The sequence below is a fragment of the Pezoporus wallicus genome, unplaced genomic scaffold (genome assembly GCF_028554395.1).
Source record: "Pezoporus wallicus isolate ANWC-B61680 ecotype Strahan unplaced genomic scaffold, APGP_CSIRO_Pwel_v1 contig_6464, whole genome shotgun sequence".
NCBI lineage: Eukaryota > Metazoa > Chordata > Aves > Psittaciformes > Psittacidae > Pezoporus > Pezoporus wallicus.
In genome coordinates this window covers 1,462,371-1,479,164 of record NW_026642130.1, presented here as the reverse complement: position 1 = coordinate 1,479,164, position 16,794 = coordinate 1,462,371, and the positions used below count along the sequence as shown (strand labels likewise).

At 37.4% G+C, this 16,794-nt stretch overlaps 1 protein-coding gene across 4 annotated transcripts in view; it reads right to left on the bottom strand.

Annotated features, from left to right (window-relative positions):
* Positions 1–16,794, bottom strand: part of MSRA (methionine sulfoxide reductase A) — a 277,903-nt gene that overhangs the window by 95,775 nt on the left and 165,334 nt on the right. For all 4 annotated transcript variants that reach the window (XM_057427498.1, XM_057427499.1, XM_057427502.1 and 1 more), the window contains one exon: positions 14,153–14,257. In XM_057427498.1, coding sequence (XP_057283481.1) covers positions 14,153–14,257 — 105 coding nt within the window. The remainder of the gene's footprint in view (positions 1–14,152; positions 14,258–16,794) is intronic.

The window sequence follows — 16,794 nt, the reverse complement described above, 5'->3', positions numbered from 1 at the left end:
CCCTTTAATGCTGATGTATGCAAATCCCTTCAAAAGACTAGTTGCATGAAGTTGCTCATGTATGAATTTTCAAAATATGGGATGGCTACTACCTACACAACTATAAAATAATGGGCCAAAGCAGAGAGAAGATTACTAACCCCTTAGGTGACTAGTTCAGGCATGGTTTGGCATTATGTTGTCCTAGGCAGCCACGCTGGCCAAAGGCACTGCTGTCTTTCATCACTATGCACTCTCCTTTCCCCAGGCAGCAATACTGCAAGCCAGCTCTGCTGTGGATCATTCCAGAAAGTCAAAAAACAGCCTTAGAGAGAAGCTTTAGCATTAAGAATGGTCTGGAGGTGCAGTTTTGCAATTGCTATTTCCCAGTTTCTGTCTTTCATACCTAGTTCCCAATTTTGCATTCAAAATGGCTTTTCTCTAATAAAAAGTATTCGGTTTGAGTTTGTCTGGTGTTGTACATGGACTTGGATGAGTTAAAAAGCTGGAGGTTCTGAAGCAGACTCAGACAAGCAGACTCTTCTCAAATGCCTGCACCCCAAGACAAATTGGAAATCATCGGGATTTGTATTTTGACTGCCACCAGAATACAGAAGCCCCTTTGAAGATTACCATCAACTCTCAGGACTGTAGAGATGAAATGGAAAAAAAACTGTACACCCTGATGCCCCCCTAGCAAAAGGCAGAGAGTAGAGAAAGAGCCTGTGATACTGGGGGGAAAAGACGGTACCCACATAATACTACTCATTAAAACATGATAACTTTTATCCCTCTTGCACTTTCCAAGGAAACAGACAACTGGTTTAAAGGATAGTACAATAAATAAAAGCTGGCTGAAACAGGTATGAAGGAAAAGGTGCAGAAATATTTTAAAAGATGCATTTGGACAAAAATTCCATTCAGTGACCAACAGTATACATCAGAGATGTGATTCCAAAAAAAGTTATAGAGTTTTCTGATGATTTGGTTTACTTTTTAGCTGCTAAAGTGTTTCATTATTACACACAAGAACAACAACTACCTTCTTCATCAATACTTAATAGTGTGGTCTGCAAGGCAAAAAATATTTTGCTCATTTCTTTGCAAGTATTTTAGAGTAGTAGGGAGCTCTTGTAAAGCCAGTGTTACTGAATATTTAGGCACAAAATGAATACAGTAAAGGCCAGTAAAGCATTAGTTTTGCTATGTTAATGCTGATTGATGTTTGAGCTTAAGAATTAGTATTCAACAAATCTATTTATTGCTTAACAAACTACTTAACAACCAACCAAGGAGTCGATTACAAAAATCTCCATAAATGGAGGATCACTATGTAGTATACCAGCTTCAAGCAAGCATTTCAAGAGTATGAGTTTAGCATAAACTTCTGTGTAAGGTGCTCTGAGTGAGAAGTTAAACAAGATTATTTAACATATGCACATGCCACCCTTGCATAGCAATAGGGAAGTGGTCAGCTTAATTTATTGAAGAAAAGTTTAAGAGGAGAACTGATTCTGATTCACAAATATGGATATGACATAGAGAAAGACCCTGAGAAATAAGGCTCTTTAGTTTTGCCAATGTTGCCTAACTATGTAGGCCAGTTTAAGTCAAAATATACAAAATCCAGATGGGAAATAAGGCAACATTCAATTAGCAAAGAGCATTTATCAGTGGAACAATGCACCTAAAGTCATATCCCTTTCCTGAGGGCTTCACATTAAGGATATATATTTTCCGTAAAGATATACCAAAGCTCAAAGAGCTGTACAAGGTCAGTGATAGAATTATGAAGTTAAGGAGGAGGTCAAACTGTGCAACAGTAACAGCCCCTCCTAGAACTCAAGTGTTGGCTTGCACTGTTAAATCATCCATTAGCTATGAAGAAGACTGAATAGGTATTATAATTATTAGCCCAAAGTGTAGCTTTAATGTGATCAATCATCTAAGCTAAAATGCCATTCATTTTTCCATGTTACTTAAATCAATTTGTACCTAAATCTCCCACAATCAGTAGCTAATACATTAGCTAAAGCACAAAGACTACGAGATAATAAAATAAATTCCATGCATATAGACATAATCAATTACTAGTGTTGCTGTTGTTATTTGTAATATACCTCACACATACAAACCTACTTCTCAAGGGTCCATCACTGATTTTTTAAAACCCTCTGGCAAGTCTTACTTGTTGAGATTCACTAACTCAATGAGTAGCAAACAAGGCAAGATACTCAATTTATTAAACAACTGTGGTAGGATGATTGAGCTTAACAATCCTGTCTTTGTCTGAAAAAATAAAGTCTACTAAATGAAAAATTATCTCTGCTTGGCTATCTAAAAAATCCACAATGTCATCTGCACTTAAATTTCCTTCCTTTTCTGAAATGACTTTCTTATTTTGTCTGTCACGGCATTCTGTCTCTCTCCATTAACATTACTCATATACATTAGGTTTCAGATAAGAAAGAAAATATAAATAATAAATTTAATAAAGATGCTAAACATATATGAAGATACTTGTCACTGCTAAATCAAAACACATTCTTACAGGTGATTGATACCATTGATTCTAGCGCACTGGATGCTCATTAGACTATGAAAAAGTCTTCTGAGACATCTTCGATTCCACTGAATCATGGAATGGTTTCCCAGTGCCAATCAGAATCTTTGTAACTACAGACAACCAGGCAGAGTTTAAAGGGCTACCCAACATCCCTGCTATGATGCAAACACTGCCAAAGCCTGGGTGATTTACTTGATTTTTACTGGTGAAGAAGGTTTAGAGCAGAGACAAGTCCTTGAGCTTCACATCAGGTCCTCCAGGATTCCAACACTAGAATCCTCTTGGCCAGCTCAGGTTTTTCAAGGTCACCCCATATCATCTGGGTATACTTTCCAAATGTCAGTGGTACAAGACAGTCACTGGCAAAAAGGCAGATATCCACCTCCCTGACCAGGTGATCAGAAGCACATCCAACAGTTGCAGGAACAAATATACCCTGGAGTCAAAAGGCTGGCACTTGCTGTTGATGCCTGAGACAAAGAAAAGTGGCTGCTATGCTGAGAATGGCCATAAAATCTTTTGTCAAAGAGATATTTAGATAGAGAAGCTGATTCTAGAAGTGACAGAAAAGCACAGAATTTGCAACCCTCTAGCAAAAGACAAAAATACGTGGTTTTGGATACAGCTGCACAGTGCCAGAGTATAAGCCCAAAGCCTGTGTGAGAACTGGACAGTCCTCATAAGCTCTTGTCTCTGGAGAACCAGTGAGAATGAGGGCATCTGGAGCTCTAAATGTCTTTAGATTTTGGGCATGGATCATATTTACGAATTTCACTTTGGCTGACCAAAGCTGACCACTCTGGAGAACATAAAATTTTCTCACTGTGCCAGCAAACAGAACACCAATTAATCAAAAAATGCCCTCAAGAGCTGAGCGCTTGCTCTGACTTACACGAAACAAAAATTCGTGGCCACAGGAAGGTAGATGGAGAGAACAGGGAGCTGTGATATTCTCCCAGATACTGCAAAAAAGGAACAATTGCCAGGTTGAGATGGCCATGCAACCAAGCATACTGCCATTGGATTAACTGTTATTTGGCAAAATGTAGATAACAATCAAACAAATGGCTCTAAAAAGCCCTCTAACCTCTGACATCTTCTAATGCACCTGGGTAGGAATTACTTCATTTTGGTCTCCCACATATTTCATTCATATTTCGTTGCCATCAAAGTAGTAAATACTGGTTTCCCCTTGATTTGAATGACTAGAATAGAGTAAATCATCCTGGTTCTATTCAGCTGGTCAATACTTTTTCCTTCATAGTTTCTATACATTGTCAAAATTACAGTGTATTATTGGCAGGGGCAAAGAGTTCCCCCTTTAAAGCTATTACACTACAATTTGGGTTTCTGTTGAGATGCATCTTAGGTGGGTCACTGTCCTTCCTGTCTAACTCCAGAGTATCTTGAGGTCAATAAGAAATAGTAATATCCACAGCATTAATAAAACCAAAGATTTTTCAGTACTATGCTGTTGTTTTTTTTTTTTCTTTAGAAATTGCAACCAACCAGATTTGTTTCAAAACAGTGATTGTTTAATGTATTACTTACAGAAGGCTAAGGCAAAATATATTTATTTTAGTGGCTAAATCAAGGATTTCTTTTGAAAACTCAATCCTATAATGACTTGAAAGTAATACTTATACAACATTCCATATCTTCTCCCCATTTTAAAATAATGAAAAAATGTAATGGCATCATTTGTCAACCTTGCTATTCTCAGAGGATCTAAAGCATAATGGAGATAAATGACTAAGGTCTGTTAGACTCTTCTGTGTCACCCAGTGAAATTTTAAAGGGCAGCTCAAAGCTCTTATTTTTATCATAATTTTTTCTGTGATTTATAGACTTTTCTGCAGCTGTCACTTATTTTCTTATTCCTGCAGAAACCTGATACACTGATTGGTCATTTTCTTTTCCCCAATCAATCCTTGCTGAGTTAAGACTAATAAAACTCCTTCTTCCAGCTCATCATATAATTATTTAGTAAAAATCAATTGCACCATGTCATCCCGGCTTGATGTCATCACTCACTGTAATGATTACATCTATACAGCTTAAAAGTTGCCAAGGGAAAGTAAAACTCTTTATAGCATATGATTAAAGGAGAAAAATGTTAATAGAAGAGAAGTTAGTTACAGTGCTGTGAATTGAGAGTTCTTGATGAGTTTCAAGGTGCCAGGCAGAAGGAAGGATAAATGAAAAATAAAAATGTATCTTCAGAAGGTTACAATACATGAATGAGCTTGTACATATTAAAGAAAACTTTTGTACAGTCAATAGAAATAAAGGTTTACAAGCCTTCCAATATACATGGTTTTCAGTGTCAAGGAGGAAACTATACTTTTGGTCTTCCCTATTTGGTCATCATAAAAAAAAAAGTACTACATTACCTAGTGAGGCGCTGGAACAAGATGCCCAGGAAGTTGTAAACGCTCTGTCCTTGGAAGTGTTCAAGGCCAGTCTGGATGGGGCTTCAAGCAACTTGGTCTAGTGGAAGGTGTCCCTACCTGTGGCAGGCGGTTGGAATTAGATGTTCTTTGAAGGTCCCTTCAAATTTAAATCCTTCTGTGATTCACCATCACCACATCATACTAAATTAGTATGGTCCACCCTAGCATCTGCTTGTAAAAGTCATGCAAGAACTAGAAGCTAACAAGAGAAATGCACTCTGGCGATTCTTCACCACCTTCTTTCAGCTGGAATAAATCTCTCCTGCCCCACTACATATGCCAAAAACATTTCCTGAGCTTTGCTCTCTACAATTTTGGCAGCCTCCTTGTATTCAATATGAAATAAAGGGGCAACTTTCAGAATGCGTAACTCTGCAGTGGTAGGTTTTAAGTTCAATCCAGCAAAACGCCCACAACATTTTCTGCTTCCAGGTTTTGTCTTGTGCTTGTCCACATGCTAGTTTGTTGGTTTGGGTGTCTTCTTCCAGTAAAAAAGAAACACAAACACCACACATATTTCATATAGGTTAAAAACTACAGCTTTTGTGTTCACTGTTTGAGACATTCCTGTATAGTGTAGCAGGGACTGTCACTGAAGCGGTGGTTGTATACCAGCATAGGCTCCATCTCTGATCAATTATCTTTGCTTTTTATTAGCATTATTACTATTCAAGAGTTATAAAATGCATCACATTGCTTCTCAAGATAGTTCAAATATTTTCGAAAACTAGAAAGTCCAAATGAAGACTTGATTTAGAAGAAGAGTTCTTGGGATGGGAATGAAATCTTTTAACAGTATTTATCAGTGCGGACGGAACTAAGCTTCCAGGTTTAGGAAACCAAAAGTTGACCAAACACAGGTGTTAACTGGGGTGAGTCAACTGTATTGACTACATTTTTACTGACAATCATGGTAGCTGAGACCCTCCATGACTACAGAAAAGTCTAAATTTATGTGACTATCTCAGTCTTTACCCATCATTGTCAATGATGGCTACAGCTATCTCAGTCAATGAGCCACCATTGACTCCTTTCTATATTGACTAGCTGTGTTGCGATGCTTACAAAAAGCTGGACAACTACTGATCATGTGTGAAAATATAATTAAGGAATACAGAAATCAGATCAGGTACTACATAGAGCTCTGCTATGGAATCACACAGATTTGCTGTTGTTTTCTTTATGTGTCTTCTAATTTCTCTTCATTTATCTGTTGCTCACTAGTGTCTTGCCTAAATTTAGGCATGTGTTATCATTATGAATCTAAACCTACTATGAACCACCAGGTGTTACTGCAATAGTAATAAAAAAAATTAGTGACAATAAAAATAATGGTGTTGTCATTAGCTTTTATCAGCAGATAAGCTCACAGGCCACTGCTCTCTCAAAACACAGACAAGTATGTTCTTATAAATATGCAAGAGAAAATAGCAGGCAGAGAAAACCAGTCATTCACTGAAAATATTGTTGTTTAGAAGAGATTCAGTTTTGACCTCTTGTACCTAATTATACATGAAAACAAAGATTAAAAGCCTACTAATAATCACCATAAACTATGATTAATGATGCCATGCTTCAGTGCCTCAGATTTTTAGACCGAAGTACAAGGAAATTCACTAGTGGGTTATTTAAAGAAGAAAAGAATGGTTCAAATTACTTTGGTTTGACTTTGTCTATTGCTTTCGTTGTATAAAAACTAGGAACAGTCCATCAAAAAATCCTGCAGAAAAAGACCTTCTAAGATTGCTCTTAGTCCTATATAAGATTTCTAGTTCTATAAACATAATGAAAATCTAGATGTGGTTATTCACACTACATACCTATTGACTTCAGGGATATTTGAAAGCTACTGAAGACAGTCCTAAGCATTGAGAAGTCCAAATTTTCCTTCAGAAGTTACAAATCAACAAGCCTGAATTAAAATGAAGACTCCCTCCTTCATCCCTTCTCTTCCTTTGCTGTTACAAACGCATCTATGCTATAATTATGAAATAATCCGGAAATCATCCTGAGGAATGTTGTAATAGAATAAAAACATATTCCAAAGTTGTTCTTATAGGTATTAGGAACAAAAGGAATCATAGAATCACAGAATGGTTTGGATTGGAGGGGAATTTAAAGCTTATCTAGTCCACCCTCCCTGCCAAGACCAGGGACAACTTCATCAGGCTGCTTAAAGCCTCATCAAGCTGACTTTTAATGTTTACAGTGACAGGGTATCTACCACCTCTTTGGGCAACCTGTACCAGTGCCTCACCACCATCATCATAAACAATTTCTTCCTTATATCTAGTCTAAATCTACCCTCCCTTCAGGTGAGTGGTGGGTTTATGTTGCCCACAGTACAAGAGTCACAGTGTCATCTAAAGTGGCAGAAACAATTGATGCCATGACTTTTTTCATCTTCAAGGGACCATTTTATTACTGACTGCAGCAATACTGAAAGATAAAATTAATTTTAGGTAGTTCTGGGGAACTGTTTAACACATCATTATAAAATAAATAGGCTAAAAGTAGTTTAAAGATAAGAAGAAATCAAGAGCCCAGAAGGACTTTTGCCCTTGAGCCAGAATTGATTCAGCACCACTCAGTTCATAATGCAAACTATTCAGCCATCTCAGCAACCATTGCACCCTCTAATAATCCCCTTCATTAAAAAAGATGCAGAGTCAAATCTCTGCTTCTCACTGTGATATGGAAAACCAACATCTCCTAAACTAGAAATACAGGTCAGAAAAAGTCTATTCTAATTTATATGGTTAAGAAGAGTTTAATAGAAGATCTCTAATAATAGAGACCTAATAAATTAGGTCATGACAGCTAAAATTCCTGTGGATGCAAAGCAGACTAACATTATGTATTTATTTTTAATGCATATTTCCTTCTAGAGAAAGGATAAAGAATAGGAACAACATAACATTAAGCATTTAACGTCATGAAAGAAATGAAGTTGCATTCTCAAAGTACAATACTGGTTAAGCATCATTGGCAAAGACCATCTTTGCCACTTTGCAAGAAATGTAGACTGCAGGTATTGATGAGGTGATGATGGGCAAGGGACCACTAAACTGGTTGTTGGTGGGATGGGTAGACATCAGTCAGCTATATCCCACCATTGATATTTCATTGGAAATAACAGGAATCAGAATCTGAAGGCAACAGAAGACACTGTCTCCTATCAAGCAACTCGGATCATAGTTCTATTGTTGAGTATTCAGTCCTGCATGAATACATTTATCTTTATTGTGTCTCAGCATATCGATTTCCATGGCTTTTTTAATTTATCAACACAGAGCTGTGTTTTATTCGTTTCCTCCAAGAGCCTCCTAGCAATATCTTTACCACAGATTTAATTAGCATCCTCTCCACTATATCCTCCAAGTCATTAATGAAAATATTGAAGAGTATTGGACCAAGAATGGCTCCCTAAGGGGTTGGTAATTCTATTTTGAATATATTTAATATGTCTGGGGACAATAGATTTTGTATTTCTACTGTGTTTTGTTACACCTTGTAATAATGCTGAAACCATCAGGACTCTTAATAACATTTGAAATACAAGACAAAGGTGCTCTGTGCTTTAATCTGAGACATGCAAATTTCATTCAAATTATAAAGGGAAGAGAGTTACAGAAATGTAAAGAAAAAAAATCAAAAAATGGTTCAATCTTACATGAAGAGATTACTTTTTTCCCTTTAAACTTTAAATGAAGTTACAAGCCTGTACAGAATACATAATGCTGGTTTAGAGTCGCCTTACTGTTTTTTATGTGTACAGCTGTTCTTCCACTGGTATAAGTAGACACATCTGCTCATTAGCAATACAATGTCATTTCTAGTGTCTAATTTTAATTATTTGCAGATGATAGATTCCATATGCAATGCCTAAAAAAAGTACAGTCCTTCAAAACTGTTGAGAAATAAATATACCCTCTGTAACTAAAATGGGTCAGCACAATGAAAAAAAAGATATTAATCTAGAGAATTCATGTATCAGCACTAAGGCTAAATGTCAAACTGTTTGGAAGGTCACAGGGAGGAGAAATGGCTCATACATCTCTTCTTTACCATGGATACACAAGACATATGGACTAAGAGATGTTCTGAATGAATCTGGCAGGTGATGAGTTTGTTGTAGTACAGATGGTCCTCAACTGCTGGAAAAATATCAGTTCTGCTTACATTTCCTGTACAAACACAGGCAAGATAAGGACTTCTTCATGACAGAAGGGAGGAACGAGATTACTTACCAGCAACTTAGGTTCTTTGTAAATTTGCACTCCAAGAATCAATAAGGCTAGAAGAAAATTTCCAGAAGTTCCTGGAGAGCAGTGGCCACAGGTGCCTTCACCCTTCACTCCACTGTCAGAAGACAGCCAGAACTGTGGAGACCTGGCTTCCTCTCAGTTCCTCCAAAGTAAAAAATCCAAACAGAAAGCCAGAAGCAGCAATGAAAAAGGATGGGATTTGTGTACATCAGGGGCCCACTCCAGAGAATGGTAGCTGTACCTAAGTTACTTCTTGCGGGCTGGGAAGGATTAGGTACTCTTGACAAATATGGGGAGCAGAATTACCAAAGCAAGAACTCGTTTTGGATTGTGTTCAAGAGAGAAAAGATCTAAAGGAGGCAAGTAGAATTTTCATTTGCCCCAAACATGTTTTAAGGAGAAATAAATAGGTTTTGGTTTGTCTTCTGCTTTCCTCCTGTAAAGTCATTGAAAGCAACAAGGAACCCTTTGGACTGGACTGAAATCTCTGACACAAGTAGGACATCAATCACACACAGGGTCAGGGGAATTACGAACAGTAATACGCTGTCACATTTGCACAATGACAAACTCCTCTGATATCAGACAGATTTTTCCAAAGAGTTGGAGAAATAGTTTCTGACACCCCACAAAGGGTGGCCAGACTTTCTGATCAGATAAAATATGCCATCTTCCTCCCTGACCATAAGCACAGTTGGGTTTTGCAGTTGGCTCACACACCATAGGATAGTGCTAATGCCAGAAGGGTAGTCCCACCAGCAGTCATGCTCCTGGCAGTTGAAGTCCTGGCTGAAAATTACGTTTCACTTCAATTCATGCCGGGTTAATTTTCAGCTTGATCAGAGAACTTTGTGACTGACAATGTCAACACAAAGAAAGAGGTTGTATCCTGCTGACAGGTCAGGGAGAGAGTGCCCTTCTCCCTTAGTGTCAAAGATTAGCTTATAGCAATCATGGAACTGATGGTTGAGGCACAATACAAACAAACTGGAGGTCTGAAAATCCACATCCCTCTAGACAGACAGCATGGAGGTGCCAGCAGAACCACTGTCGGAGTGCAGTTTTAAGGTATATAAATTAAAAATCTGGAAGGGGCTGAGGATGGCCTCTTTAGTGCAAAAAACAAGGTAATACATAATCCCCAAACGTTTATAAACTTTAGAAAAATAAGATTATGTACAAAGTGAACAGCCATATGATTCTTTTCCAGTATTTTCAGCATTTTCGGTATTTTCACATTCATTCTCTTTTCTGTATCAATGTCAAAGAAGCAAACACTTGAAGCACTTATAGAGCTATACATACCAGTCCTCATATAGACAAGATCATTCCCATGAGAGAAAGAATGCTCATCTGTGCATTATAGGCTGAACAGGGATGACAACCATATGTCACTTGACAGAAGTTGGGGGGTTTGTTTGTTGCTTTTTCCATATCCCAAATGTAATGAATTATAAAATAAAGCCTAAATTAATAGTCAAGGAGGACTTTATCAGGGCCTTACACTTATGAGATGCTCATCTGGGAGAATCTCTTAGGTTGTTTGACTTGATTAAAGGTTCTTGCTTTTCAACAGACTTCTGTATAATACTCAGACTCAAGAGCTTCATGAAACAAGAACCAGGCTGTCACCAAGAGAAAATTCGAATCCCAGTGAGATGACAGTCTCATCTTAGAGGCAGGAGGCCAACTGTTCAGAAAGCAGGAACTTTTGAATATTAGTATATAGGACTTCCAGTTTGTACACTTAAGCAACTCTGTACCATCTAGATTGATATCTGAAAGGTCTTTAACTGCAACAGAATGTACATATTTGATGTTTAACAACATCAGAACAATTAGACAAGTACATAATTGCTGTCGGGGGTAGTCAGGCTTAAATGACATTAACTCAGCTTCTAGAGAAAAGGTAAGATAATGCCACAGACAAAGCTTTTAGACTTTTGAGTGAGCACTATACTCAGGAAGTCCAACATTTTCTGCCTATGCTGGATTTATCCAAAGAGTGTGCCAAAAGTTTATCTGCTTAGTAAAAAAACTTCTCTTTGACAGATTTGCATTACTGTAAGGCTGGCTAAATAAGATTTACTTTGTGCACATCACTGAACCTCAGGAAAGGAGAGAAATATCATAAGTGAGAGAAATAACACTCACTTTTTGTATCTATACCACATTACCCGTAGCAAGTTAAAGGCAGGGAGTAGACACAAACCAAGGCAAGGAAACAATTCCACCTTAAATATCTTCTGCTGCTCAAACCTGAAAGGGTATATAAGCATAACGTTCCCATCTTACAAAATAAAGAACTTGAAATCGGTACAGTGTGGTTTAGGTTTTCCTCAATCAAGAAAGGTGGTACAGCTTTGCAAAAACAAGCTTTGCGAGGTTCTCAAACAGATATTAGTATTAAAGAACCATAAGAATACATTGGTAAAGCAACCTGTCCAAGTTTTGGATATGTAAAGTCTTCAGAGAAGAGTGCCATCTGCTCTGTGGATAGTGATGTACTCACATTTTGCAAATTATTACAGAAGAACCATTTGGAAATTCAAGCTTAGATAAAGGCTTATGTATGTTCACACCAAGCACTACAGTGCCACACAGATGCCTGAGACAGTTGTGAATGACTTGGGTGTCTACACAGCTCAGTGTCATACAGAGATATCAGCTCACATCCCAGAAGGAATACCGTCACATTAGTGTGGCTCTGTGCCCGGGCTAATTAGGTGATGTTTCCCCAGTTGCCAGAAATCAAAGAGTGAATCATACATCTGCCAGCATCCAACCTTCTTCTGAAAGCACAGACTGGAACTATTTTGAACCTCAGTTACATGAGAATGCAAGGGGAATATGAAGACATAATGTCATCATTTTACTTTGTTTTAAAGTCAGAAGGAACGATAACTTCATCTGATCTGACCTGTTATCACAACTGCTACACTTCATCCACATTGGGTCCAGCATATGAATTTCAGTCAGACTTTAGAAGTCCTTTAGAGACTGACCCTATTTCATGTGTGCCACAGGCAAAGTCCAACCATACGCTCTCAAATCCAAAATTACAGACACGGCAGATGACTCATTAGGTGGTAGTTGCCCAGATTATTTCAACAGAAATCCATTCCTCATACTGCTTTGGAAGGCAAAGAATCCTATAGTCCTGCTTATTAGTTCCCAGCTCTAGCACTCAGGATCTGCTGAACATGAGAACAAGACACATGAACCAATTATCCCAAAATAGGATTCTCTGCTATATCAAAACAACCAGCCCATTACAAAGAAGCCAGCCTCTGCTGATGGACAGTCTCTGACAATCAAAAAAAAAATTGATTAAAAAAAGACCTAAACACAACTCCTGTTAGGATAAGGAGAAAATCTCCTTCCTGACCCTGACAAGTAAGCCACAAAGGCCCTGAAGCATGATTTGAAGATGGTCATTGTCTTAATTCAGAGCTGCAAGTATTTCAAGAATGGTGTAATTTACTCTGAACACAACCATAAAGGAAGAAGTTGAAAAGGGAGATTCATAAATCAACAATACAGGCCACCATACAACAATGGATACATAATATCTTCTCATGATTCAAAAGGATAGTGCTGGAAAAAGACACCAACGTTTAATTACACTAAAAGCTGTAAAACTATTTTAATCTAAGGTGGAACTTCTCAAACTTCACCTTTCAGCAATGGGATTTTTTTATGGCTTTATTAGTCATTGGGTTGTCAACCTCACTACAAGGTATCTGCTCCTCTCATATGCACCTGTAAAAGATTACTTGATCAATTTTTTTTTCTCTTCAACTAGTTGAACGTGTTTATTCAGAGCATCAGGCCAGTTTTCTAGGCTCTATGTCCTTTTTGTGTCCCTTCCTTGAATCCCCAGCGATATTTCAGTGTAACTACTGGTATGTCAACACAGAAACTGCACAAAATGTTCTGATTTTACTGACTCTGCATACAGAAAATAGCTTCAAACACCTGAGTAAGGCTTCCCTTTTCATACAGGCAGGAGTCACAACAGCCAGTTTTGCCTTTGCATTGTGCTCTGGGCTCACTGGAAGACACTTATCCACAATAACCCCTTTCTCAGAGTTACTGTTTCCAAGGATGTTATCACATTTTGAAGGTATTATTTGCGTTGTTTTTTTTTTTTGTTTCCAGATGTAGTAACAAGTGTCATAATTATGATAGCTGTTAAAATATTGAAATGAGTTACTGTGTGTAGTGTTTCTGGGAAATGGTAGAAAGAATGATGTTTACTGAAACTATACAAACATGTAAAATGTTTTCTCAACACAGTTTCCCATTTCTGTTTGCACAGATGTGTGTAATGTCATCATGAAGCCTCTTCCAAGAAAGATAAATTAAATAAAAGGTTTGAATAAGGCAAATAACTAGAATGCTCTGGTGGTGCCTCTACACACCATCTCTTACCTCATTTTGTTCCCTTTTTCTAATCATAAATGATATTCACTGCCATTGAAAAATATAAAAAACAATTTTTTTTTATGAAGGATTAAAGGTCCTCTGCACAAATAAAAAGGCCAGCTCTGAAGCTGCAAAGAAATATGCTTTAATTTAAAAGAGACAAAAGAGAGCATTACAGAAGAAATTGTCATAATCAAAGTTGAAAAAAAAATCTATTGTCTACTGTGCCTCTCTGTGGGAATTTTCCCAGCACAGACAGCTGTAAAGGAGGAGGGGTATTGTGCATTTCTGTACTCTCATTCTCTCTCTCCCTCTCTTTCTCTGTCAATAAATGTCTGCAATCATATTCCTGAGCTCCAGTGTGATTTCAAGGTTCATCTCTTCCATGCAGCTCAAACACTAATTATCCCAGCTGTAATTAGTAAGATAATTAAATACTGGCTCACTCATCACTCTACCTTGTGTCGGGTCATGATTCTCCCAGAAGACCTTGAGCAATTCCTCAAAGCTGATGTTTTCTGGCTGATACACTACTCGTACAATCTCTGTGTGGCCGGTTTTACCTTTAAAGACAAAGTAAAATCAGATGTTACTAGTGAGAATTAGCTAGTGCGTATCAGTTTTTTTTATATCTGAGATTCAAAGCACAATCCTTTGTTTTTCTTTTTTTCTAAAGGTGTTTTGATTTACCATCATTTACACTTAAGCCTTTTTATACAATATTTTATATACTTGCCAGCTTTAAGATCTTTGCTAGTTTGGACAAGGCCAGCATGACATAAACCATTCAGAGAGGAAATAAGATATTAGAGCAATGTCATTACAGTAGTTTGTCAGCTTACAGAAAGAAGAAAAAAAAAACAAAACCAAAAGTAGTTCTTAAATATTTGTAACTGACAACTAGCAAAATAATTTAAAATATTCTAATTACAACATTGAAATATGAAAACTTGTATGGCTAAGCTGTATAAGCTGACAGTATAAAACCAGGATTCATTTCCATCAGGTAAGATATGGATAAAATAATTTATTATAAAAGCAAATTTCAAGGGTGTGTTTACACAAGATCACACAAACAGTTTCAAACTATTTCACATCATCAAAACCACTGATGCCAGTGGGGTTCAAAAAGAGTCAAAGAGAGCCTGACTGAACTTTATGGCAGCAGATGAAGTTTGTGGAATATTGACAGGTGTTGCAGCACGTTAAAACATATTATTCCAGTTTTCTAGTTACATCATGGGTATGGCTTTGTCATTCCTTATGTGCCTAGTCACTCACAATATTGTTGAAAGATCCAGCTTCATAAAATACGAAGGATCTGGCCAAATAATTCACTTCAGTTGTAACTAATAGATCGAGTGCTCAGACATCTCGGTGAAAGTCCATCACACTGCGTGCTACACAAGGATTTTATATTTAAAGTTTTATACATAGTTATGTGTCTTTTGCAATTTATAAATGTAGGCATATTTGTTGTCATAATATATGCATGAAACTTACCCCATTCTTCAGTTACATCAAACTAAGTAACTAAAAAAGTAAACTGGACAGGCAGACCTGGCTTTTGGTAGGGACGCAATAAGCTTCTTGATCACACCAGGCCAGTATTTTATCTCATTTATGCCAGCATAAACTTCAGATTTACCCAACTGACTTCAATAGAACTGTTTAATTTCATGCAGTGCAAGAACCAGATGAATCCAGCCCACTGATGGGTTCTGAATTAGCTGTCACCAAGCAAGAAAAATCTATGAGCAACTGAGAAGTGTTCAGTAGAAAAAGCAATTCAGTACTGAGACAAATTTTAATTAAAAAAAAAAGTACAAAGAAATAAAAAAGATGCTAAGGTATATTATAGAAACTTAACAGGGAAAACTATGACAGCGTTAGTTAATGGGGCACCTGAAATGAAGAAAACCTAAATGAAGCACAGAGGGGTTGGCTAGTTATTAAAAGGGATTTGAAAGACTGGGATTAAACTTTCTAATGCAGAGGAGTAAAAAGGGACACATCTTGGATACCTGTAATAAAATTTTGACAAAATCAATTTGGTTCATATCTAGTGTTCTTCACAATACAGCAAAGATACGCTGTCTGAGATTAAAAGACAGAAAATACACAGGTTTCCTGTAACCTGTAGCTAAAGCCATGTCATCCTGTCCACCAGGGAACTGCACAGGCAAATGATGGCCCAATTCCTCTTTTACATGCACCACGCCTACTGAAGTCCATGGAAGCAACTCATTATCTGCAGTCAAATTTGGATGGTAGGTTGGCAGAAAGGGATCATACATTTAGCAGAATGTGAGTACAAGTCAGAGATAATTGGCTTAATGAAACAATGAAATGATCTTTCTATATTAGGGCATGCACTGACAGCCAACTGAGGTCAGGGATGGAATCTATTCCAGATTTCAAAGCTTAATATTGACTATCAGTGAAAATAACGTTTTCTAGCCTTAGCTTAAGTTCAAGTAGGGACTGCTGCTGTTGCTTGAGCTAAAGGAGAGCAACTGGACAGAAGTTTGTCCCACTCCTGCAAGCCTACACTGTGTAACTGAAAAGAGATTAAGGAGTGGCTTCTGACTTTAATTCCCTTTTCTGTTCTCTGTTGTTGGGCTGGGGTGTTTTTTGTAAGCCAATGCAATGCTTATGAAAGGTTCTTATCACTCAGGAGCAAATTGCTTGTCTAAGATGACTAGCTTTAGATCACAAGGGAGTTTCTTAAAGAACTTCAAAACAACAGAGGCATTACCTTTCCTCTCAATTGAAGCAGCAATTACATATTGTCAACACTGTCTGCTCTAATTCATAAGTTCAAAGAATCAGCTTTCTTCTTTTCCACTGAATAAGGAAATAATGGTGCTACTTTAAGAACTATAGCCTGACCTTGAGAAAAAATCCTCAGATATGTGGCTAACAGACTGTTAGAACCTAGAGCATATTTAAAATCAATATTCATCCTCAGTGAAAGCAGGTAATGCTACTGGTCCCATCAGATTCACCACTCATTTTCCCAAAGCCTTTCCATAATCTAGTGGATTGTCTTTCAGAATATGGTGTGGCCATTTCTACTAAGAACGATCTTAGTCATTTG